At 49.3% G+C, this 26,966-nt stretch overlaps 1 protein-coding gene across 1 annotated transcript; it reads left to right on the top strand.

Moving 5' to 3' along the window:
- Window positions 1–1,900: 1,900 nt before the first annotated feature.
- LOC123038959 (transketolase, chloroplastic-like) lies at window positions 1,901–13,459 on the top strand. Its single transcript, XM_044462323.1, has 5 exons — window positions 1,901–2,044; window positions 10,747–10,887; window positions 10,988–11,370; window positions 12,241–12,299; window positions 12,972–13,459. The coding sequence occupies exons 1-5, from the start codon at window positions 1,901–1,903 to the stop codon at window positions 13,457–13,459; spliced, it is 1,215 nt and encodes a 404-aa protein (XP_044318258.1).
- The last annotated feature ends 13,507 nt before the right edge of the window (window positions 13,460–26,966 follow it).

Below are 26,966 nucleotides of genomic sequence, written 5' to 3'. Positions count from 1 at the left end.
CAGAGGAGTATTCGGTTGAGTAAAGTATAGTGGTAATTTTGCTTCTCTAAATCTTGACCGTTTCTAGCCGATCTCGTAAATTTAGCGGAGTAAAAATCAAGTTTGGTCCTGTTACAACACAAATTCGATTCAAATAAACTACACTTAACCAAAATTCGACACATGGCCATAATAGTTCACATTGCCATCAACCCAAACATACTCTACTACTATAACTAGTAACTAAAACTAGTAGTTAAAACTTACTAAAGCTAGTCGCTATCCGAATCGTGTGAGCAACAACCACGTCTTCCTGTCGATGGCACTGACCATGGGGTCAGGCTCTGTGTCGTTGGTACTGTTCAAACACTGTTTCTAAAAGATTCGAAGATCCATAATTTCGATCGGCTTGAAATATTGAGAGGATTTTTCCATAAAATTATCTTTCTTGCGCGAAAGAAGGGCTCCAACCGAGATCCACAGCCCCACACAGGTCCACGGTGCGGCCAGGGGGGTGGTCGCACCATGTGGCTCTGTGGGCCCCTCGGACATCAACTAGTGTTATTACTTCGACCAAAAATCACATATATTTTAGAAAAAAATTAAATTGTCGTGGTATTTTGACCTTCCTATATATTGATTTTCTTAAAATAAAATACATGCAGAAAACAACAACTGAAACTCACGAAAACCGTAGTATAATTGATGCTAATGTAGCATGAATACTTCAAAAATTATAGTTATATTAGACACATATCAAGGACATTAAAGAAAAGTAAGAGGCTGGATGAAGTAGCAAGGTCCATAGTAGCAACAGTTTGTTCGTTGTGGAAGAAACATTACTAGGAGCAGACGAGGATGATGGAAAAGTTCACCGTGTGGACATTGATATGCACCCAAGCAAATTTTTTTGTGTTAGTATTTTTCTAAGCACTAGCTACTTAGAGCTTTTTATAAAGTGCTTAGTATACTTTTGTTTTAACGACATAGGGTTTTTACATGTGTTTTTCGCAGATGTGACTGGGATTTTAACGTTGATGAACAAGCTGTTGTAGAATGGGACGTGCCTCTCAAACTATGGACATATCGGCATAGCAAACGTCGGAAAACTTTTGACCGTCTATGGTAAAGTGGCCTGAACAAGGTTATCTAGCATGAACATAGCATGGATATACTGTGTACTGTGAGGATGCTCGGCTTCGTGCAGCGTACCCCGCGTGTTTCTTGGGTTTGTCACGGCATATGTGGTTGTACCCCGAGTCTCATGGATTCGCCGCGCGCCACACACGTGATTCACACAGCTTTACAACCTTAGACACCGGGTGGCCGATATAAAGAGAAACGTTTGGAGATGGCGCGCCAGCCGAAACTTTGGCCGGTCGTCCGCTACCACGTGCTCCTGTGTCGTGGGTCCTTGCAAGATGAGCCCCGCATCGAACCCTACCTGCTGCAGCCCAATCTCGCCAGCGCGGCTGCTGTCTACCCCCGCATCGCCCCCTACCTGCTGCAACCCAATCTCGCCGGTGAGGTCGCCGTCCACGCACAACCGTCATTTTCCCCACGCGCACGACCACCTCTTATCCACAACTCCGGCGTTTCTCCCAGCGCACCATCTTCGGCTTCAGTAGTTTTCCCAGCTCCAGTGGACGACCTGCAAAACTGCGACGGTGAGGCACACCCAAGGCATGAGAAGTTGCGACGACAGGCGACATCTGACTTGGGGATGGGATGGGAGGGGACATCACTAGAGCTGTGAGCTACAACCGGCATCACAAATTGCTACAACCGGCTTCTCATCCGGCTACAACTGACATCCTGTTTTGCTACATGCCACCGTGGAGATGCATCCCGCAAAAGAAAAAAGCTACAACCGGCAAACAAAAAAAGCTACAATTCGCTGACCATTTTGCAGCAAGCGGCGATGGTGAAGCTGCGGACGGCGACGGTGAGCATCGGGACCGCGACGACGGGCAGTGTGGTGTGGAAGCTGCAATCTCATGCGCCAAAGCTGCAACCACCCGCGAAAAAGCTACAACTAGCGGCCAATTTTGTTGCATCAGCGATGGTGAATTTTTTGGCCAGCGAGGCACACGTCGGTGTTTTTGCTGCAACCGGCGGTGTTTTTTCTACTACCAGCGATGTATTTTGCTACATCCACGGTAGCGGAGCTGCGACCCACGAGGGTGGCGACCTTTTTTTTGCTGCAACCGTCGATGTTTTTTGGTACTACTGGCAATGTATTTTGCTACATCCATTTTCAATGTTGTTTTACTGGTGGTTCTCGGTCACACAACTTCAGATTCATTAACACTCAAATGAATATTGTTCACGACTTTATTACATAGATCTGCAAGAGAAAGGCGGAACATGCCTCCGCATTCATAACCCTTTCCAACAAATAGTCCATATTTCGTAACAACTAATTTATTAGACTTGAATACCAACTTAAACCCTTTTCTACATAGAAGGGAGCCACTAACGAGGTTCTTCTTGATGGCGGGGACATGCTGCACGTTCTTCAGCTGCACGATCCTTCCCGAAGTAAACTTCAGATCGACCGTGCCAACACTCAGAACATAAGCACTCGCGCCATTCCCCATCAGTACGGACCCGTGACTTGTGGCCTGGTAAGAAGAGAACAATGAAATGTTAGAACACACATGAACACCTGCACCTGTGTCGACCCACCAATCGGTGGACGTCCAAACTGAAAATACAGCAAATAAATTACCGTACCCAGATGCACCACTCTCACTGTTGCTCACAATCATATTGACAGACTTGGAGTCCTGTCCTGACTTCTTAAACTTGTTTGGGCACTTGTTGGCCCAATGTTCAGCCGAACCACAAGTAAAGCAGCCCTCATCCTTCTTGTTCTTCTTGAAGGTCTTCTTACCCTTCTTCTTGAAGTCGGTATTCTGTTGGACACCATTCTTTCCCTTGAGCTTGTGGGAATTGGAGTTTCTCTGATGTACCATATTGGCCACAGAAGTTCCTTCGACCCCTTTTCCGTGCGAGTCCTTTGCCCTTGAATTCTGCTCAACACTCAGATGGCCAATAACATCCTCCACAGAGAATTCACGCCTCTGATGTTTCAGAGTGGTGCTAAAGTTCCTCCAGGAATTGGGGAGCTTAGCGATTATGCAGCCCGCGACAAACTTGCCCGGTAACTTGCACTTAAGAAGCTCAAGCTCCTTAACAATGCATATTATCTCATGAGCCTGCTCCGATACAGGACGGTTTTGAACCATCTTGTAATCGTGGAACTGTCCTATAATATACATCTCACTCCCTGCATCGGCAGCCCCGAACTTAGATTCGAGCGCCTCCCACAAGTCCTTGGCAGAACGCATATGCAAATATGCGTCAACCAGCTTATCTCCAATCATGCTCAGAACCGCCCCGAGGAACACGACAGTGGCCTCCTTGAACGCCTTCTCCTGTTCAGGAGCGATCGTTCCTGTGGGAGTCACACCGGCGACCCAGAACACGTTCATGGTCGTGAGCCCTAAGGTGGTTTTAGTCTGCCAACGCTTAAAGTACGTCCCCGTAAACGGGGACGGTTTCACTGCAGCAGCAAAACCAGAATTCGAAAAACTCCTACACACAATAGGTTTTTGGATTGATAAGAAAATAGGCAGTTTTCCGATTAAATTAAACCATGAAGAAATCATGAGCATGACATGAACACACTCATTACGATCTAACAGAACATGTACTATGCACATAGTAGAAACATCTACGCATATCGCTAGTACTGCTACAACAGAAAGAAACAGGAGAGGGATCAGCGAGGTATACCCTCCAATCGGCCACGCGACAGTGATAATGGTGGCAGCAGCCGCGGCATCCTCGATGGCCTTCTTGTCGGCCTCGGCCTTCTCAGTAGCGGCACGGTCGGCGTCGATCGACATGGTGATGACGAAGGTGATGCGGACGTAGATGAACAGAAGCGAGCAGTCGTGTAGTCGCTACCTAGAAACCTAATCGCCCCTCTCCAGTACAGGATCCGGAGAGGCGGGGTTTCGGAGGCCTGCTCTCCCGTCAACCGTGTATGCGGTGAACGGGATGGAGTCGCCGGCGGCAGCAGCAGCAAAGGAACGACGTGGGCGTGGAGGCGGAGATGCGTTCTATATCGCGGCGGCTAGGGTTGGCAGCGCCCCACATATATATGTGTGGCCGCGCATGGAGAGACGTGGGCTGAACCCACATCCAAGTCGGTAGCCCATGATCCGACGTCTCAGATCGTGGCCCTACCTGTCAAAGACTCTCCGTTCCTGACCGGCAAAAAGAAGCGCATAGGAGTGAGCTCGGCTCGGCTCAATCCCGCAACCCGCGGCGCGTCGTGGCGAGGCGTGGCGTGGCGTGGAGAGGCGAGCGGAGGAGGAGGAGTGTGCGAGGGCTTCTTTTCTTCTCAAGGTCCAATAGCATGAGGGAGAGAATCCCTTATAAACCACTCCAACTCTCCTTCCACTACCATGGTGGGACTACACTTCCCACCACCTTGTCATGCCACCTACATGGCCCCTTAGAGATTAAATCTGAAATTGTCATATGGGCTCTAGGCCCATCTCATATTTCAACAATCCCCCACCAGATCTCAGGGGCCCACTTTGTCCTTTGTTCCAAATGCTGTTTTGATATACCAGCATCTCAGTGGAGACCGATTAAGGTTGAGCTCCACCTAGACCAAGTAGTTACACTCCTTCACAACTGAACAATGGACTATGCCTTGAATTGTCAGTTTGGCGTCAAGAAGTTTCGCCACAAGTCTCACTGATACGAGGCTGCCGAAGGCCGACCCCTCGGGTGGAGCATATTAGTCACACTCCTGGCATGTTCATGAGCTTGCTAGAGATCACCCCAATCTCATAGACTGTGACCAGTAGTCGGGCTCATATAGGTATGTTCCTCCAAAGATCGCTCTGTAGGATAGCATGTTGCTTATACATATAAGCCTTGGAACACATTAAGACAATAGTCATCCTTCCATACAGTTTCCGAGAGTATTGCATCTCCAACGGAGTGGGTTAGTAATGTTACTCTCCTCAGTTCACCACTGGCTTGTTTTCCCAGGTCCTATTTCACGGGATCTCCGATCACATAGGTTGGGTTACTACCATGGCAACTCATGTGGGTCTCATACCCATCTCCCTCGATGCACTATCTATCACAACACGTGATAGCCCTTTTGTAAAGGGATCTGCCTGATTCTTAGCCGTGTGGACATACTCCAATGCTATCACTCTGGAGTTTCTTAATTTTCTGACAACTTTTAATCTTATTCTTATGTGTTAGTTGGACTTCATGTTGTCCGTTGAACTCTTCACCTTGGTGATAATAGTCTGATTGTCACAGTTCATAAGGATAGCCGGAACTGGTTTATCAACCAATGTTAAGTCCATCAAAAGATCACGAATCCATCTGCTTCGACACCAGATATGTCTAATGCTGTTAATTCTGCTTCCATTGTCGATCTCGTTAAGATCGTTTGCTTGCAAGACTTCCTGGAAACAGCGCCACCTCCAAGAGTAAACATATACCCAGTTGTGGCCTTCATCTCATCAGCATCAGAGATCCAATTCGCATCACTATACCCTTCAACTATCGACGGGTATCCGGTATAGTGAAGTCTGTAGTTCATAGTACCTTTCAGATAGCGCATAACTCTCTCAATAGCTTGCCAATGTACATCACTCCGATTGGAAACAAACCGGCTCAGTTTGCTCACAGCAAACACGACGTCAGGGCTCGTTGCACTTGCTAGGTACATGAGTGAACTAATGATTTGAGAGTATCTCAGTTGATCCTTAGCTGTGCCTTCGAACTTTCGGACCAACACACTAGGATCATATGGTGTTAGAGATGGTTTGCAATCCGAATATCCAAAACGGCTCAACACCTTCTCAACATAATGGGATTGCAGAAGTGTGATCCCACCCTCATTATCTCTCAGTAGCTTGATGTTCAAGATAACATCAGCCACACCAAGGTCCTTCATCTCAATGACTTTGAGGTTGGTTCCGAATATCAGTATGTCATCAACATACAAGCACAGTATGACTCCTTCGCCCCCACCATGGCGATAGTATACACATTTGTCAGCTTCATTAACAACGAAGCCAACAGATATTAGAGTTGTATTAAACTTATCATGCCATTGCTTAGGTGTTTGCTTCAGGCCATATAAAGATTTCAGCAACCTACACACCTTTCTTTCCAGACCATCTATCACAAAGCCATCTGGCTGTTGCATGTAGATTTCCTCGTTTAGCTCTCCATTCAGAAAAGCCGTCTTAACATCCATCTGGTGGACGAGAAAACCGTGCGAGGCCGCCAACGAGAGTAATACTCGAATGGTGGTCAGTCTAGCCACAAGTGAATAAGTATCAAAGAAATCTTTGACCTTGAATTCTGCTCAACACTCAGATGGCCAATGACATCCTCCACAAAGAATTCACGCCTCTGATGTTTCAGAGTGGCGACAAAGTTTCTCCAGGAATTGGGGAGCTTAGCGATTATGCAGCACACGACAAACTTGCCCGGTAAACTCGCACTTAAGAAGCTCAAGCTCCTTAACAATGCATATTATCTCATGAGCCTGCTCCAATACAGGACGATTTTCAACCATCTTGTAATTATGGAACTGCTCTATAATATACATCTCGCTCCCTGCATCGGCAGCCCCGAACTTAGATTCGATCGTGATACGTCTCCAACGTATCTATAATTTTTGATTGTTCCATGCTATTATATTACCCCTTTTGGATGTTTATGGGCTTTATTTTACACATTTATATCATTTTTGGGACTAACCTACTAACCGGAGGCCCAGCCCATATTGTTGTTTTCTTGCCTGTTTCAGTATTTCGAAGAAAAGGAATATCAAACGGAGTCCAAATGGAATGAAACCTTCGGCAGCGTGATTTTCTGGAAGAATATGATCCTGGAGACTTGGAGTTCACGTCAGAAGATCCTCGAGGAGGCCAGGAGATAGCCCCCCCCCTACTGGGCGCGCCCCCCTGTCTCATGAGCCCCTCGAGCACCTTCCGACCGACTTCTTTCGCCTATATAGTCCCACGTAGCCTAAAAACATCCACGAAGAAGATAGACCGGGAGTTCCGCCGCCGCAAGCCTCTGTAGCCATCAAAAACCTCTCGGGAGCCTGTTCCGGCACCCTGCCGGAGGGGGAACCCATCATCGGTGGCCATCTTCATCATCCCGTCGCTATCCATGACGAGGAGCGAGTAGTTCACCCTCGGGGCTGAGGGTATGTACCAGTAGCTATGTGTTTGATCTTTCTCTCTCTCGTGTTCTCTCTATGGCACGATCTTAATGTATCGCGAGCTTTGCTATTACAGTTGGATCTTATGATGTTTCTCCCCTCTACTCTCTTGTGATGAATTGAGTTTCCCTCTTGAAGTTATCTTATTGGATTGAGTCTTTATTTGAGAACACTTGATGTATGTCTTGTCGTGTTTATCTGTGGTGACAATGGGATATCACGTGCCATTTGATGTATGTTTTGGTGACCAACTTGCGGGTTCCGCCCATGAACCTAAGCATAGGGGTTGGCACATGTTTTCTTGACTCTTCGGTAGAAACTTTGGGGCACTCTTTGAAGTACTTTGTGTTGGTTGGATGAATTTGAGATTGTGTGACGCATATCGTATAATTATGCCCACGGATACTTGAGGTGACAATGGAGTATCTAGGTGACATTAGGGTTTTGGTTGATTTGTGTCTTAAGGTGTTATTCTAGTATGAACTCTATGATGGATCGACCGGAAAGAATAGAAGAATAGCTCTATGTTATTTTACTACGAACTCTTGATTCTTGAATAGATCGATCAAAAAGGATAACTTTGAGGTGGTTTCGTACCCTACCATAATCTTTTTTTTTGAAAGAAGGACTGTAAGGGAACCCCTTACAGTATAATTGGTGCAACAAACCCAAATTGCAAGTACCATGCCTTGAACCTGGATGGGTGGGAAGGCATCAGCCCCTTCCCACCACTAGGCTATGCCTTAGTCTGCACCCTACCATAATCTCTACGTTTGTTCTCCGCTATTAGTGGCTTTGAAGTGACTCTTTGTTGCATGTTGAGGGACTGTTATATGATCTATCTATGTTATTATTGTTGAGAGAACTTGCACTAGTGAAAGTATGAACCCTATGCCTTGTTTCCTATCATTGCAATACCATTTACGCTCACTTTTATCATTAGTTACCTTGCTGATTTTATATTTTCAGATTACAAAAACCTCTATCTACTATCCATATTGCACTTGTATCACCATCTCTTCGCTGAACTAGTGCACCTATAAAATTTACCATTGTATTGGGTGTGTTGGGGACACAAGAGACTCTTTGTTATTTGGTTGCAGGGTTGTTTGAGAGAGACCATCTTCATCCTACGCCTCCCACGGATTGATAAACCTTAGGTCATCCACTTGAGGGAAATTTGCTACTGTCCTACAAACATGTGCACTTACAGGCCCAACAACGTCTACAAGAAGAAGGTTGTGTAGTAGACATCAGAGCGCCTCCCACAAGTCCTTGGCAGACCGCATATGCAAATATGCGTCAACCAGCTTATCTCCAATCACGCTCAGAACCACCCCGAGGAACACGACAATGGCCTCCTTGAGAGCCTTCTCCTATTTAGGAGCGATCGTTCCTGTGGGAGTCACACTAGCGACCCAGAACACGTTCCTGACCGTGAGCCATAAGGTGGTTTTAGTCTGCCAACGCTTAAAGTATGTCCCCGTAAACGGGGACGGTTTCAGTGCAGCAGCAAAACCAGAATTCGAAAAACTCCGACACACATTAGGTTTTTGGATTGATAAGAAAATAGGCAGTTTTCCGATTAAATTAATCCATGAATAAATCATGAGTATGACATGAACAACATTGATAACACACTGATTACGATCTAATAGAGCATGAACTATGCACATAGTAGAAACATCTACGCATATCGCTAGTACTGCTACAACAGAAAGAAACACGAGAGGGATCAGCGATGTATACCCTCCAATCGGCCACGCGACAGCTGTAACGGTGGTAGCAGCCGCGGCATCCTCGGCGGCCTTCTTGTCGGCCTCGGCCTTCTCAGCAGCGGCACGGTCGGCGTCGGTCGACATTGTGATGACGAAGGTGATGCGGACGTAGATGAATAGAAGCGAGCAGTCGCATAGTCGCTACCCAAAAACCTAATCGCCCCTCTCCCGTATAGGATCCGGAGAGGCGGGGTTTCGGAGGCCTGCTCTCCCGTCAACCGTGTACGCGGTGAACGGGATGGAGTCGCCGGCGGCAGCAGCAGCAAAGGAACGACGTGGGCGTGGAGGCGGAGATGCGTTCTATATTGCGGCGGCTAGGGTTGGCAGCGCCCCACACATATATGTGCGTCCGCGCGTGGAGAGACGTGGGCTGAACCCACATCCAAGTCGGTAGCCCATGATCCGACGTCTCAGATCGTGGCCCTACCTGTCAAAGACTCTCCGTTCCTGACTGGCAAAAAGAAGCGCATAGGAATGAGCGTGGTGAGGCGAGCGGAGGAGGAGGAGTGCGCGAGGGCTTCTTTTCTTCTCAAGGTCCAATAGCATGAGGGAGAGAATCCCTTATAAACCACTCCAACTCTCCTTCCACTAGCATGGTGGGACCAAACTTCCCACCACCTCGTCATGCCACCTACATGGGCCCTTAGAGATTAAATCTGACATTGTCATATGGGCTCTAGGCCCATCTCATATTTCAACAATCCCCCACCAGATCTGAGGGGCCCACTTTGTCCTTTGTTCTAAACGCTGTTTTGATATACCAGTATCTCAGTGGAGACCGATTAAGGTTGAGCTCCACCTAGACCAAGTAGTTACACTCCTTCACAACTGAACAATGGACTATGCCTTGAATTGTCAGTTTGGCGTCAAGAAGTTTCACCACAAGTCTCACTGATACGAGGCTGCCGAAGGCCGACCCCTCGGGTGGAGCATATTAGTCACACTCCTGGCCTGTTCATGAGCTTGCTAGAGATCACCCCAATCTCATAGACTGTGACCAGCAGTCGGGCTCATATATATGTGTTCCTCCAAGGATCGCTCTGTAGGATAGCATGTTGCTTATACATATAAGGCTTGGAACACATTAAGACAGTAGTCATCCTTCCATACAGTTTCTGAGAGTATTGCATCTCCAACGGAGTGGGTTAGTAAAGTTACTCTCCTCAGTTCACCACTGGCTTGTTTTCCCAGGTGCTACTTCACGGGACCTCCGATCACATAGGTTGGGTTATTACCATGGCAACTCATGTGGGTCTTCTTTCAAAACACGTGATAGTCCTTTTGTAAAGGGATCTGCCAGATTCTTAGCGCACATCCAAGTCGGTAGCTCATGATCCGACGTCTCAGATCGTGGCTCTACCCGTCAAAGACTCTCCATTCCTGACCGGCAAAAAGAAGCGCATAGGAGTGAGCTCGGCTCGGCTCAATACCGCAACCCGCGGCGAGCGGAGGAGGAGGAGTGCGCGAGGGCTTCTTTTCTTCTCAAGCTCCAATAGCATGAGGGAGAGAATCCCTTATAAACCACTCCAACTCTCCTTCCACTAGCATGGTGGGACTAAACTTTCCACCATCTTGGCATGCCACCTACATGGGCCCATAGAGATTAAATCTGAAATTTTCATATGGGCTCTAGGAGCATCTCATATTTCAACAATATGGTATTGCATTTAACTTAGTTTGTTCTGCAATGAAGTTTGACTAAATAATCTTGACGAGGGTGCTTCTCTTGAAGCTGAATGGAATGCAAGGTTTGCAGAATATGAAAAGAAATACCACCAGGAGGCTGTCGAGCTAAATAGCATAATATCAAGGAAGCTTCCGGCTGGGTGGGAAGATGCTTTTTTGGTGAGTTCTCCTCTGAAACTTAAATGTCCTGTCTATGTAATATTCATCAAGTGTCAGAATGATTTATAAGTCTGCCTTTGATCCCTTGTTTGTTCCGCAGAAATATACCCCTGAAAGTCCTGCTGATGCTACAAGGAACCTATCTCAACAATGCTTGAATGCTCTTGCTAAAGTAATACCTGGATTTCTTGGAGGCAGTGCTGATCTTACATCATCAAACATGACATTGCTAAAGATGTTTGGTGATTTCAGGAAGAACACCCCTGAAGAGCGAAACATCCGTTTTGGCGTTAGAGAGCATGCAATGGGCGCCGTTTGCAATGGCATTGTTGTGCACAGCCCTGGCCTGATACCTTACTGTTCGACATTCTTTGTGTTCACTTACTACATGAGAGCTCCTATACGGCATTATCTGAATTTTGTGATGACTCATGATTCCATTGGACTTGGAGAAGATGGGCCGACACATCAACCGGTTGAGCAGTTAAGGCCCTGTTTGTTTAATAAGTCATAGGACTTTTTTAAGTCCCAACTTATAAGTCATAAGTCCCTATCTGTTTGTTTACATCGACTTATAAGTCCCGAGTCCCTACCTGTTTGTTTACAGAGACTTATAAGTTGATAAAACACTTGTTCACATAACCCTTGTTCATACAAACGAATTACAGAATAGTGACAACCGAAATAACACTTGTTCATAACACTTGTTCATACAAACGATTAACACTTGTTGATAAGAACCAAAATTGACCGGAATGATTAGAGACCGGCTGAGAGCCGCCTCGGCCTCCGATGTTCAGAGACCGGCTGCGGCCTCCTTCGCCCTGGGGCACGGGCCTCTCACGACCAGGTCCAACCGGAGGAAGGCCATGACCGGCCGACTGGTCGAAGAGGAGTTGCTGGTACGAGCCCAACTCCGGGAAGACGTTGACGTTGCTGTTGAGATCCAAGAAACCCATTCCCCTCCCGAGATTTCCACCGGCGGATGAGCCTTTGGGTGCCTGTTGAGACGAGGGGAATTGAGAGAAGAAGGGGATCTCGTCCTCCTCATCGGCCATGGGGCGGCGGTTGAGGGTGCCGGCGGCGGCGGCGATTGGGGCGAGGCAGGGAAGGAGCGAGGCGAGGAGGAGGGGAACGAGCGGGGCGGGGTTCGTGCGGGGCGATGCGGGGTAGGTGCGTCCACATCGATAAGTCCCAATAAGTTCCTCCCTGAGAGTCTTTTTTGATAAGTCCCAAATGACCCCAATAAGTCCCTATAAGTCCCTCCTGTTTGGTTTATATGGGACTTATAAAGACTTTTTAAGTCCCTAAACCAATAAGTCCCTGGAAACAAACACCCTCTAAGTTATTCAGCCTCCGAGCAATGCCAGGCATATTAATGCTCCAACCAGCTGATGTAAACGAGACTTCTGCGGCTTAAAGCATCTCCAACAGGCGCGCTATCTTAGTTGCATGCTGGAAAAATTGTTTTTTTGCGCGCATGGAGCCGAAACGGATGTCTCAGCAGCCGCGCAATAATCGCTCACGTGGTATAATGGGTTCAGCGCGTGGAGGAGAACAACATCACGCGCCGCTTATTTCGTGCGCCCGACCCCGCGCGCTGGACAGCAAGGACTCGCGCGCGACCTCACCAACCGCCAGATCCAAGCGCTGGCGCCGCCGCCTGCACCTTTCCCATTTGCTCCAACGACCCGTCGGGGCTTCCCCGCCTATACCCGTGCGCCACCGCTACTTCCGCCACCTCCTCTTGTCGCCGCCAAGCGGAGGGATGGATGGATAGATCCCTCTGCCTTATCTTCCAATTTGCGTATGGAAGATAAACTATTTTTTGGATTGTAATAAATTGAACTATTTATTGTTGATTTATTTTGTATGTGTTTGATCTTCTTGGTTCTATTTTGAGTGTGAAATGTTGTTTGTGCTGGGTGTGCGTGTTGTATATTTAGCGCGCCTGTTGGAGGTGCTTGCGCACGCCATCTTTTACAGCGGCCGCTGGAGCCAGCACCCAACTGCGCGCAAAAAACGGCCATTTCGATGCTGTAAAAAAAATTAGCAGGCCGCGCGGTTGCGTGCCTATTTGAGATGCTCTTATAGGATCGCGGTTATCAACAGGAAAAAGCCCTCCATCCTTGCACTCTCTCGACAGAAACTCTCTCAGGTGGAAGGAACTTCGGTTGAAGGCGTTGCAAAGGGAGGCTACGCCATTTCTGACAATTCATCGGGAAACAAACCTGACCTCATCCTAATCAGCACACGCTCCGAGCTCGAGATCGCAGCAAAAGCAGCCGATCAGCTGAGGAAGGAGGGGAAATCTGTACAGGTTGTCTCGCTTGTTTGCTGGGAATTATTTGAGGAGCAGTCTGAGGAGTACAAGGAGAGTGTCCTACCAAGCGAGGTTACTTCCAGGATTAGCGTCGAAGCCGGCGTCACACTAGGATGGGAGAAGTATATAGGACAGAAGGGCAAAGTAATCGGCATTAACCGTTTCGGTTCAAGTGCTCCTGCTGGAAGAATATACAGGGAGCTTGGTTTGACGGTGGAGAATCTCATTGCAACAGCCAAATCACTGTAAAGGGATCATTGCATTTCTCAGCAGCCTAATCTCCTGAAGGTATGCTCCTATATCCTAATAATCAATAAGGCCCTGCTTGGATCCTCGTTTTCCTCCACTTACACCTGTAAAAGTTACGGATCTCTGTCCGTCGTTTTGGTTTCCAGGCGAAAATAACTCTTGGCATGTAAATTACACCCGGAAATTTAATACACGTGTATTAAATTACATCTATACCAAGCGCAGCCTAAAGAGCAGTCTCAAGGTTTGTTTGTTGCAGCTCGGGGAGCTTATTGAGGTGTAAATAATAACAATGTCTGCCTAGTAACTAAGCCAGTTTGTTTTTCCAACTCTGCTAAGTAATAGATAGTTTTGGGAATGCCCACTGCAACTCATATAGAGTTACTGTTGCACGAGAAATAAAACATTGATATAGTCCTATGTCCCCGCGAAAAAAATAAGACACTCATATATATTTTGCTGTCGTCAAGTTGCAAGTTACTGTGGTACGGCGATTAAATTGCCAGGATCTGAACTCCATTGCTGTCGTCAAGAAAGTCTCCATGCCTTGTTTCTTATTTGTTTTACAAGGGTTGAAGAATCATCCTTTGTTCTCCACTATCTATTTTTCTCTACTACACCAAATACTCTAGTTTTGTACTTCGTTCAGCTGCCACTTGCTTTGTGTGTGCGGTGAAAGATCAGGGCCACCTCTAAAATCGTCTTAATGCAAGCTATTAAGTCTCATCATCTTTTTCCAGTGGGGATCTGTTGCCTATGTAATTCTTTTGTTGCAATTCATGTGTTTGAAATATTGCAACAGTTTTAGTACCATTTTTGTTTGCACTCCCAAAGGAGAAAATGTTGAAACGATGTGTCTGCGTACACATGACAAAATTTTTGGGTGTGGGATCTTAGGTTAGGATGCAATGTCAGGAAAGCGGTTGATCATCTTTTGGTGTCATATACATTCAGGCCATATTTTCTACCTAGTTGGTTGCCCACATTATACTGAAAAACAAAAAAAAGTGTAACAAAACCGGAGAAATACTCGAGCAAGTCAGATATATTTCTATCCCTTGTCTAGGTACAAGTTACTATAGTCCTGGGATTATGTCGCCGGGATCTGAACATCATTGCAATCTCCTCCCTGCATGGCGCCAGTGGAGCCGCTATGGTGACTGAGAATTCCTCCAGCGCTGCACCATTGGAGAAGAGGAAATTTGCAAGTATCCTGTCGAAGCCATCCCCAGTGTACATTGCGATGTTGATCCTTTTGAGGCTATGGCGGGAGCAGGGGATGCCCCATCGCCACATGCTCCTGAACATCTAGTCATCATCATAGATGTCGTCGTCATCGTCGCAGATCTCCGGCTCGGGGTCTGAATCTGAGTCGCCGACGTACTCATCATCAGAGTAGTATGTCTTCTTCAATGTCTCGGAGCCTCCCTTTGTACCGTGCTCTCTCCTTTGTCGATGTTGGCGACGGATGCACGGTCTCCTTCTAGTTCGACGGCTGGCTGCCATGCGGGGCTCTGGCTGCTACCTTTCCCGCCCTCTTCTCGCACGCCACTGCCGTCGAGGTTACGGTCTGGCGGGTAAGGGCCGACGGGCTGCGACACCACCTCGCCCCACGCCTCACGAGTGCTGGGGCGCAGGAGCTGGCCTGTGTCTCGGGGATGATGGCTTCCAGGCCACGCCGGGCGGGCGGGGACGAACGGACTCTTCTCCACATTGCCGCCCCAGGAGGGGGGCTGTCTGTGGCTCCGTGTATAGCTTGTTGGAGTTGTGTCGAATATTGTGTACAATGTAGATTACAGTTGGACTTGTAGTTGTACCGTGTTTACATAGGATGTGGAGTCGTGTCCTAGTAGGACACTTGTATCCTAGGCCTCTCTTATATAGCGGGGGTAGACACACAATGTAACCTATGCCAACATAATAGCACGGAAATGCAGGGGAAGCGACGGCATGTGCCGGCGTCCAAGGCGACCCGGTGCGGTATTGTAGCGGTGTCATGGGGAGGAGCGCCCATAGTTAGGCCCCGGGGATGTAGCCATATCGGTGAACCTCGTTAACAAATCTCGGTGTCATGCTTGTGTGATTGCTTGGTCCTTGGATGATCGACGGTATGCCTCGGATTTATTCTAACAAGTGGTATCATGAGCAAGGTTTGATGAGACTGTGCGTTGTTGATCTAGAGGATGAAGAAGCAGTCATGTGGTTGGATGTCTTGGCGGCGGCGAGTTGCAGCATTTGAGCAGCAGGTTGTTTGGTCGATTCGGTGATTAGGCGAGTTCTTTGTGAGATCGGTTTAATCGATTAGGCGTGGACTCGGTGAGATGCAATCGACGCCGGCGGCGTGTCGCGCGCAGACTGGCAGACAACACATCTGATCGAAGTGCTGGAAAGCCCAAGGCAGGTGCGTGGGTTGCGGCCCAGGTGAGGAAGCCGAGCGGCTGCAGCAGGTGAGCAAGTCACGGGCTGAACGGCAGCTGGTGTGCTCAGGCGTACGTGTGTGTATGCAAAGGCGATCAGGACCAGGGTAGTATACAAGGGCATCTACGGGATTTGTTTTGACAAAAAAAAGACCGAGTCCTCGTGTGACACAGAGAGGCAGGAGACAGATCGTTTCTGCGGAGGGGAAAATCGATTGACACGTGATTCACATCCATCGGGAATTAGCAAAGAGGCGTTCGCAAAGCAATTACTAGCATTGGAAGTTGAGTCTGGGAGCTAAGAGCATGGTTAATAATATAGCCAGCTACTGGCTATAAGTCAGTGCCATGTCATCTACAGCCCATCTTATAGCCAACGTGTATAATAGTAGATTAAAAGAGTGTACTACTTTTTTATTATGTGACCCACCTTTCATTCTCACAAATTGTCTAGGAGCATGTGCTAGAGCTGGCTCTTCATAAAGAGCCCGTTTACATTCTCTCTCCTCTTCTTTTTCCTCCAACTAAGCAGAAATATACTAGTTTATTTTCTTATAGCCCGCTGACTCAGCTCTATTGTATTTGCTCTAATACACGTGAGTACGAGAAGGTTTTTGGGTAGGAATTTGCTACTGGTGCATCTTGTGTACTTGAGCACGTGTTGGAAGCTTGGATATTTTTTCGCAAGGTCAGCCATACAAAAGACTATGGCGTCAATGGGTACCAAGTTTGAGGTGGAGAAGTTGACTGGACTGGAAACCTTGGGTTATGGTAGACGAAGATAAAAAATTTTGTTGGCGCAATAGAGATGCTTGAAGGCGTTGCAGGAAGTCATGTCAACTAAGATGGAATTATCAGGTGATGGATGGAAATTGGCGTAAGACGATTTGGGAGCCTCGGGCGTGTCGTACAGTCGAACGAGATCGGCTGGGTCGGACTAGGCAGTCTGACGGATCGACGCAAGTCGGTTGGTACAGAAGATGGTGGTGGGATCGGCGACGATGACATAGGTGCGTGATGTTGATGGTGATCGACTTCTGGGCATGGAAACACGTGACACAGGCATGAGTGCTTGTGTGGCTTCAACAAGACTATGGCGCGAGATTGATTCAAGGTGGTGTATCCACGGAGCTTGAAGTCGATGAGGCGCGGGGGTGGACTGATCATCTACCATAAAGTCATGTTGAAGGTGGAGCTGAGGTCTGACGGAAGACTTCACTCGATGCTGATTGAGGGGCTAAGGCGTAAGTCGACAGAGAGTCGAAGCCCATTTAGCGGGAAAAGCCAGTGACACGCAGTTCGGACTGGAGCCCAGTGGTCAGATGGAAGCGTGAAACTCGTCATCGATCGGTGATGATCGGTGGTACTCTGCAGGGTTGAGTGGTGTGGGTTTGCAACCCTTGAGACTCGACCGTGACAGTGGAGGCTCGACGCGATAATAGCGGCGAGGCATGCGGCATGCACGAGACATGGAGACGGGCCAAGGCTCTGGTGGTCATACATATGGCGAGACAACTGCGAATTTGACTCGGGATGACTACAAGCAATGGTGAAATTCTTTCAAGTTTCAGACAGGCAGTCAAGAAAGGAGCGGTGATGTTGAGTTCAGGTAACTCTTATGTGTGACACCCAATATGTGAGTTGTTCACTTTCACGCAGGTCAGTGATCGGTGTGTGATGGCGTTGGACGGATACTCTGGAAGTTGGGAGCACAAACTAGAGTAACAAGGAACTTAATTTTCCTCGAGTGTTGATTGTGGTCAAGAAAAGAAGAAACTACAAGTTGCAGGTGGAGTCACATGGAGTCTTTGAAGTAGCAGCGGTGCTCATGGGATAAGCCCAAGTCCAATGTGCATGGAAGTTTGACGCATTGACGAATTCAAGGTGGTGGAGAATATTCGGCAAGGTGGAGTTTGTTGGAGTTGTGTCGAATATAGTGTACAAGGTAGGTTACAGTTGGACTTGTAGTTGTACCGTGTTTACATAGGATGTGGAGTCGTGTCCTAGTAGGACACTTGTATCCTAGGCCTCTCTTATATAGCGGGGGTAGACACACAATGTAACCTATGCCAACATAATAGCACGGGAACGCAGGGGAAGCCGGCGGCATGTGCCGGCGTCCAGGGCGACCCGGTGCGGTATTGTAGCGGTGTCATGGGGAGGAGCGCCCATAGTCAGGCCCCGGGGATGTAGTCATATCATTGACCTGCGTGAAAGTGAATAACTCACATATTGGATGCCAACATAATAGCACCGGAACGCAGGGGAAGCCGGCGGCATGTGCCGGTGTCCAGGGCGACCGGGTGCGGTATTGTAGCGGTGTCATGGGGAGGAGCGCCCATAGTCAGGCCCCGGGGATGTAGCCATATCGGTGAACCTCGTTAACAAATCTCGGTGTCGTGCTTGTGTGATTGTTTGGTCATCGGATGATCGACGGAGTGCCTCAGATTTATTTTAACATAGCTTGCTACGGTTCGGCGGCGCCGTCGCCCCGTTCGCGGAGTTCATATGGAATGGCCGTGCGCCATCGAGGGTCAGGTTCTTCTGCTGGCTGCTGGCGTAGAGGCGCATCCACATGAGGGATGTCCTGCTCAAGAAACACATCGTGGAGGCTGACGGGGCTGGGTGCCCCGTTTGCGCGAATGAGCTGGAGAGTGCCGATCATCTAATCCTCTCATGTTCGTTCGCGGCCGCTTTCTGGCGAAGAATTGGTGTCAAGGTCGCTGGTGCAGATATGGGCTGTCTAGATTGGTTAGCGGCATCGGCGCGCTCTGTTGTCCACTCTGTTCCTGAATTTGTTATGCTATGCTGCTGGCACCTGTGGAAATATCGGAACGCGGTCGTGTTCCAGCGGCAGCGCCCCTCTCTGGCTCGTGCACTAGCCTGCTGCAGAGACGACGCGCTGCTCTGGAGAGGCCGGCTGAAGCCCCCCTGCCGTGATCACGTCGACTCTTGGTTGGCGGCCCCGGCGTAGCTAGTGTGTCTTTGCTTGGGCTCGCGTGCTCACCTCGCCCCCCGTGTATCTCTGTGTGACTCTGTATGTGGCGCCTTAAGGGTTGCCTGTAATCATCGGGGTTTTTGGCCCCTTTGGTTAATACTAGCAAAAAATGCATGTGCGTTGTATCGGGTATAAAATAAATCTCAGAGTTTATGTGATATTCAAGTGTTTACCTATCATGATGAATAATAAGCAATTTTCCAATTAAATTGCTTGTGAAACTCATAAATATCCACTTTATGAAAATCTCATTGTATTTCAAAAGCTGCACTGTTGTCACACTCTTTCTATTCTCCATCCCTCGCTCTCTCCTCCCTATCTTACCGATGACATCGATGACATGCAGAGTTGAGGAATATCTTGATGTTTCGCAAATACCGGCGAGCTTCAAATATATTCTCCATTAAGAAATATTTTTTTAATATTTTATTCACTTTTAATTATTATACTCAATCCGCCTTGTACTAATTAACAGTACTCCCTCCGTTCCTAAATATATGTCTTTCTCAAGATTCAATATAGACTACATACGAAGCAAAATGAGCGAAAGTACACTCTAAATTATGTCTATATATACCCGTATGTAGTTCATATCAAAATTTCTGAAAGAACTTAAATTGAGAAACGGAGGGAATACAAAATTGTGTATAAAATTGTATTGAGAGTTATTTTAGGACAGAAGGAGTATGTACTAACAACAAACATCATGAAGTATTAATCGGTGCTCTTCCGAAAAATGAAAATTCAGTGCTAGCGCGCGTGCATCCAGTAGCTTCTAGCCGGTACAAGACCAATCTCACTCCATTTCATTAAAGAAAAGCATGGACCGCCCACTGCGTGCCTTATCTCATGGCCACTCCTTGTAGGGCATATAAGCCTCAGCTAGGCTGCGGGCACGGCGCTCGCGTGGTGGCCGTGTCGGGCTTGAGCCAGAGTGAGCCTGGGTGCGTGTGTGCATATAGGCGTGTGTGTGTGTGTGTGTTTGTGTACGTGAGCCAGCGCGTGTGTGCGCGGGGTGGCCACGGGAGTTGGTTAGCGAGGATCCAGGGGAGGACCGCGTCGGGCGCGCGAGGCGGCCGTGGCCATCGTGGGCATGCACGGTGCGCGGGCGCGAGCCGGAGCACGCGGGGCGCGGGGAGTGGCATGTAAGCGAGGCCTGGCATGTCAGAGCTCGTGGGTATAAGACCCACTCCATGCCTGTGTAATCGCTGAGGAGGACGAGTTCGTGCTCGTGGTGAATAACAGAAAGTCCCGTACGTGCGGGGGGGGGGGGGGGGGGGGGGGGGGGGGGGGGGTTTGTGCGCCGGCAATCCTTCTATGTTCTTCCTCCTCCACTCCGGTCATGTCTCCGATGATCGCCGTGCTCCGGTGGTTCGGTTTTTGCAACAACAATTGGTATCAGAGCCTTGCGGCTCGGGGCTGTGGCGCGGCGAGTCAGTGGTGAGCACGGAGGCGGGCGCGGCTGTGGCTGGTTGTGACGCCGTCCGTGTGGTGGATGTAGAGGCGCGGCGACGTCACACAGCAGCGCGGCGGCATGGAGGCGCGGCGGCGAGCCGGGCGCGACCGGTGCGTGTTATGGGTGCGCACCGGACGCGTCGGGCGCGCCGGGACCGCGGGTGCGGACCACATCGAGGCGCTGGACCTGGTGCGCAGATCGCGTACGTGCGTGGCGGGAGCGCGGGCCGGGAACGCGGGGACGTGGGGTGTGGTATGAAGACGCGGCGCGGCGGCGCATGGAGCTGTTGGCTTTGGCAGCGGCAGCGGGCGATGGCGGTTACGACGACGACGGCGCGGCGGAGCAGGCGCTGCTGGAGGACGTCGACGTCGAGGACTACGGCCTCCTCTAAGCTTCGGCTTAGGGGGAGAAATGTAGGGCATATAAGCCTCGGCTAGGCTGTGGGCACGGCGAGTGCGTGTGTGCGCGTGGTGGCCGTGTCGGGCTCGAGCCAGAGTGAGCCTGGGTGCGTGTGTGCGTATAGGCGTGTGTGTGTACGTGAGCCAGCGCGTGTGTGCGCGGGGTGGCCACGGGAGTTGGTTAGCGACGATCTAGGGGAGGACCGCGTCGCGCGCGCGGGACGGCCGTGGCGATCGTGGGCATGCACGGTGCGCGGGCGCGAGCCGGAGCGCGCGGGGCGCGGGGAGTGGCGTGTAAGCGAGGCCTGGCATGTCAGAGCTCGCGGGTATAAGACCCACTCCACGCCTGTGTAATCGCTGAGGAGGACGAGTTCGTGCTCGTGGTGAATAACAGAAAGTCCCGTACGTGCGGGGGGGGGGGGGGGGGGCGTTTGTGCGTCGGCAATCCTTCTGTGTTCTTCCTCCTCCACTCCGGTCATGTCTCCGGTGATCGCCGTGCTCCGGTGGTTCGATTTTTGCAACAACACTCCTCTCCTTTTATCCGGATCGCCAATTCCTCCGCTCATCCTAATCCACCGCTGATCCTCTTCCTCTTCTCCATCCAATCTAGCCAAGAGCCGCAGGTGCGCGGGGCCGTGGTGTCTGGCCAGCGCAGCAGCCCCTAATCAGCGATGAACCCCGAGGATGCCATGGCTGGCGCCTTGGAGCTCCTCTGCCTCGTCCTGATCAGGCTGTCCGCCCCAGTCGTCAGCCCCATGCTCCAGATCAGGCCAGCAGCCTCGCCTACAACCTGATTCGGACCGCCTAGCCCTTCGCCACCTGCACCATGCCCCAGAGGTTCGGCCGACCCCGCGTCGCTCATTGTCGCTTCTTCCTCTGCTCGCGGCTCGCATTGACTGCAAGAGGCCACAGGCCTCGTCCAACCACATCCTCTCACTGCCTTGCTCCTCCACCACCACTCATCTCCTTTCTTCCTCCCCTCCCTACCAGCCTGGGCACTCTCCCTCTCCCGCTTCCGTTCGCCGCAGGTGAGTGCATAGCTATGGGTGTCTGGCCAGCAGCAACAGCTACAGCAGTTCCGCTCCCGGAGAAGCCGCGCGCTGGGCGATGTGGAGGACGACGACCTACCGCTTCCTCATTCGGGCGCCCTCCTCTGCGCCGTCGGTGAGCCCTCCCATTCTTCCTCCATCTCTCTTCTCTCCCCGTGCTTCTTCTTTAAAAGCTCTCTCTGCCTTCTATTTTTCTATAGAGAGACGGCCATGGTCGCTCGATGCCCGAGCGCCGCCGGCCAAGGACCCACCGGTGCCACCCTTCGAGCCCCGCCCCGTAGCTCTGCATCCCGAGCGCTTCGGCCGCCTCGCATCCGAAGCAGAGGAGAGGAGCTCCCTGCCACGAGCCTCTCTGGCCCCGGCAAACCAGCAGGCCGACCCCGCCTCCTTCCTTTTTTTTCCGCCGGGACGCATCACCCTTCCTTGGCTTCTGTGGCGTGGAAGCCGCCGGTAAGCTGCTGCCCGTGCCCGGTGGTGAAGCAGTTTAATTAAGGACCGTGGGTAGAATTGTAACTAATGCAGGGGTGTTTATGTAAAAACGAAGCATTTTCTCACGTTCCCACTTAAAATACGACTGCGGATGAGGCACGGGCAGCTGGTGGCAGCTGCAAACTAGCTGCTGCAGCACCACGGCCGGCGCCATGATCCCCAGGGCAGGTCGAGCGTCCAGTTGGCCAGGTGCAGGCGTCGTAGGGTGGCACACCGGAAGATCTAGCGCGGCGTCCTGGTGAAGCTGCCACTAACATCTTCGCCGAAGTCCGTCGAGGCCTTCCCGAACCAGCCGAAGAGGTAGAGCCTGCGGCGGGAGTAGTGCCGGTATTGCAGCCCGAGGTCGATCTCCTCCGCGCCGGAGGAGGCGGCGGTGCCGCAGTGGCGAATAGCGATCCAGCGGGTGGCGCGCGTGCAGCCGAAGGACACAGATCGGCGTGGTGGGCCCTTGGATAAGAACGCGCCCGTCACCTTGCTGTCGAAGCACACGAGGGGGCCGTTTCCCCGCCCCCCGACGATCTGCCTTGCGGTCGACGAGGTCCACGACCGGCACGCCGTCGCCGACGTGGCGGGACAGCGCTGTGGCGCGCGTGGCCTCGTCGGACGGGAGGTGGCAGCGGCTCATCTGGGAGTCAACTTGGTCTACCTGCCTGTAGGTTGCCATCTTTTTGTGTGATTATCAGCTGAGATGCGTTCAGCTAGCCTGTCGAGTTTTTAGGTTTGTTGAGCGCGAAAAAGATTGGTCACCTCTGAAATTTGCGCGATGCGCGCACGTCCCGGATCGCATGGCAAGGCACCGCCTATAGAATGAAGTGGTGCATATCTCGAGCTGGGATGCCCTTAGAGCATCTCCAACAGCCGCCGGACGCGCTGCGCGCTAAAAAGTACTTTGACGTGCGCCCATCACCTGGTTTGGTGCGGTGCGCAGCGATGGCTCCAACGCCGCGCTAAAATGCAACACGTGCATAGCTCCAGCAGGGGCGCTAAAATGCAGTGCGTGCGCATGCTACAACATCTTTTTTATGAAAACTTTGCATAGATAAAAAATGATACATAGTTCTAGCATAGATAAAATACCATACATAGTTCATAGCATAGATAAAACTACGGTGGAACTAGATAGAAACTACGGATAGAAAGGTATTTTACATCGTTCGAAAGCATAGATAGATAGAACTACGATGCAACTAGATAGAAACTACGGTGCAACGAGACAAACTACGGTGACTCCCAGCAGCCATCATCATCACCATATCATCCTCGTGGTGTTGTCCGAGGTGTCGAGCCACATGTCATTCCAACGCTGATCGTTGGGGGAGAAGATCGACTGCCCACCGTTCTTGACGATATCGCACTGCGATAAAGCCAGTGCCTTGCGCCGACGCCTGTCAGCACGCTCCATGCGGAGCCTTGCCGTCCTCTCTCAAAATGGCAACGGGCCCCCGAAACCAGCGTCCCCGCGGGTTTTTACCCCATTAGGGGACGGGGATGGGCGTTTTTCTAACCCCGTGGGGCTGCTGTTGGGTAAAATGCAAAACCTGGCATGTTTCGCGGGTTCACACCCGTTTCATCAATACCCGAACCTGAAACCTGACCTACCCGCGAAAATACTACGCAAGGTATTGAGCCATGCAGCTTGGACTCATATCGGCCCAAACATCTGTAGCGTCCGAGCCCCCAACCTCAAATCCACTCGACGCAGGCCAGCCTCACTAGGTCTCGCACACCACACGGGCACCACTCCCTCGATCCCATCTTGCACACCACACGGGCACCGCTGTTGAACCATCTACCATTGTTTTTTGTTTAAATTTGCTCAAGCTATGCTGCTGAAATGTGCTTGTTTTGCTGCTGAAATGTTATTCTTTGTGGCCACTATGTTTGTTTAAATATTTTGATTTTCTCGTGGGTTCCCCGTGGGTTCCCCGAAACCCGATGGGTTTAGGGTACGGGTGAAAAACTAGCCCCGCACATGGTGATGGGGATGGGGACGGGTTTAAGATTTTCTTGTGGGGATGGGGTTGGGAAGGCAAAACCCGATGGGTTTTGTCCCCGTTGCCATCTGGAGTCCTCTCTGCCTAGAACTGGTTCTCGCGACGACGTCCTCCGGGTGGCGACGGCGCCACTCTGCCATGGCTTGCTCGTCCTCCTCGGCGATGAGGAAGCGGCGCTGCTGCCGCACGTGGTCCGCACGGTCCTGGTCGGTGATGAGACGCGGCGGAGGGCGACGCGTCGTGCCTGCTCGCGCGTGAAGACGTCGGGGAAGTTCATCTGCGATCGGGGCCTGTCCAAGTGCCACGCCGCCGCGTCGTACGCGTGGGCCGCCTCGTGCGCGCTTTGGAATGAGTCGAGGCCGAGCCGGACATCGCCGGACAGGATCTCGATGGAGTACCAGCCATTGGGGTGCTCGCGGATGCCGCGGTAGCCCGAAAAACCCCGGCGGCGCGGCGGTATGGTGGCGCGATGGTGGCGAGAAAAGCTGCGAAGCGGCGAGAAAAAGCGGCGAGGTGGCGAGGAGGAGGGCGCGTGGCGGTGTGCTTTGCACGTGGCGAGCGCGGGATTTTATAGGCGCGCGCAAAGCAGTGCGCCAAATCTACCGCGCCGCATGCTGCTTTCTCCCGTGCGCGCGCTAAGCTTCCCGCGCGCGGTAAGTCCCCCCACCGCTGGAGCGCGCGAAACCGGCCGGTGTGCGCTAAAACACAATTTTACCGCGCGGGTGCGCCTTTTGCCACGCCTGTTGGAGATGCTCTTATGTCTCTCATCTACCGAGACCTAGGCTAGCTGAAGGGGAGAGAGAGATGGGCCGGCCCAGGCTCGCGGAAGGCAACTGCCTGTTTTTTCCTCCTTTTTTCACGTATTGTGTTTTTTTATTTATACTTCCAAATATTCTAAATAAATAGATATTACAAAAACACTTTGCATAAAACATTGATAAAACGTTGACCAAGCATTTAAAGAATGTATAGAGAAAATGTTTCTCATGTATATGAAAAATGTATACAAAAAATATACAATTTTTTTTAATCTAAACATTTACAAAAATGTTAAACAAGTATTTGAAAAAGGTTAATCAATCATTTCCAAATGTTAATTTTTTATAGAATTTTTTTGACCATTATTCAAAAAATGTAGAACTTGTATTTGCAAAATGTTAAATGTGCATAGACAAAGTTGGCCATGTATTCAAAAAATGTTAAACATTTATTTTAAAAATATTAAATGTGTGTAGACAAAAAAGTTTACCATGTTTTCACAACATGTTACAATTTTATTTTTAAAATGTTAAATGTGTATAGATAAAATGTTGACCATGTATTCACAAAATATTAAACTTGTTTATGATTTTATTATACATGTGTATACAAAAAAATGTTGATCATGTATTAGGAAAATGTTAAAATTTTATTCCAAAATTATTAAATGTGTATAGATAAAATGTTGAACATGTATTAAAAACATATTGAACTGGTAATTAAAAATAATGGATTTGTAGAAAATGTTAAATGTGTATACAAAATTGTTGACCACGTATTAAAATATGTTAAACGTGTAATCTGGTATATGAAACATGTCAAGCAAATTTTGGAAAAATGATAGACATGTATTATAAAAATGTTGGTGTTTTCCTTATTTGTTCTGACTTTCAAATAATATACCTGTTTTAAAAATTTTGTTCATTCTTTCCTTTGTTTATTTCTTGGTTTTATGAAAAAAAATCAGGAATTAATTTTTTTGTCAGAACAATCGATTGTTTTTTGTGATTTCGGTAAATGTTATCATTTTCGAAAAAAATCATAAAACTCAGCAAAGGTTCATATTTTTGGATAATTTTCAGGAATTTTTGACAAGGTTCCAAATTTGTTTATAAATTTAAAAAGTTTTCACATTTAAAAAATATTTGGTACTTTCAGAAAAGGTTCCTGTTTTTGAAAATTATTCAGATTTTTATAAAATGTTCCTCCTTTGTTGTATAAATCATAGATTTGAAAATTGTATGTGTTTTTAAAAATTGTTAAAACATTCTATGGAAATTTTGAAAAAAATTTCAAGAGTGCTCGCATCTGCCAAGGAATTTGGTTCTTTAAAGTTCGCGTACATCCGGCCGTAGACACACCTGCGGTTAGGAGTTCTATTCCTATTGGATGCACCCCATGTTTTTGGAAATTCACACTTAAATCTGGGGAGAGAAGTACATACTACAACCTCAAACTACCACCAAAGTCTAATATACAACCCCGAACTGCAAAACCATCTAAGAATCAACCCTGGATTCTCAAAACCGGTCAAAATGCAACCCCGTGACTGGTTTTAGCAACTATTCCCGGTTTTGACCATGTTGATCATCCAGTCAGCAGCCACGTCAGCCAAACTGGTAAAGCCAACTAGAAAAACAGGAAAACCAGTCCCGCCACCATGTCGCCCCTCTTCTGAAGAAAAGTAGGGCTCCCCCCTTCCGATTTCCATTAAAGGAAACCAATAGTACGAGCTACAAACATGACCCAAAACCAAAAGCAAACCTCCAAATGTTTCACCCCCTACTCTTAGACAACAGCAGAGGGGAGTAAACATATATATTGCAAGTTTTACAAATTATTTGCGACATGAACAGGAGCAGGAACAGGAACCAAAACAAGGCACTCAGGGCCACCTAATCCACTACCACTACTACTAGAGAAGAGGCACTCCGTCTTCCATAGCCA

This window comes from Triticum aestivum, chromosome 2B, assembly GCF_018294505.1.
Source record: "Triticum aestivum cultivar Chinese Spring chromosome 2B, IWGSC CS RefSeq v2.1, whole genome shotgun sequence".
Taxonomy (NCBI): Eukaryota; Viridiplantae; Streptophyta; class Magnoliopsida; order Poales; family Poaceae; genus Triticum; species Triticum aestivum.
This window is presented reverse-complemented; position numbering and strand designations above follow the sequence as displayed.

Excerpts from the sequence above, each read along its gene's own strand:
- LOC123038959 (XM_044462323.1), top strand. The coding sequence starts at position 1,901 with ATGGTGAAGCTGCGGACGGCGACGGTGAGCATCGGGACCGCGACGACG. Across the intron at positions 10,888-10,987 it reads GGTGGGAAGATGCTTTTTTG|AAATATACCCCTGAAAGTCC; the intron begins GTGAGTTCTCCT and ends TTTGTTCCGCAG. Across the intron at positions 12,300-12,971 it reads TGATGTAAACGAGACTTCTG|GCTCTTATAGGATCGCGGTT; the intron begins CGGCTTAAAGCA and ends CCTATTTGAGAT.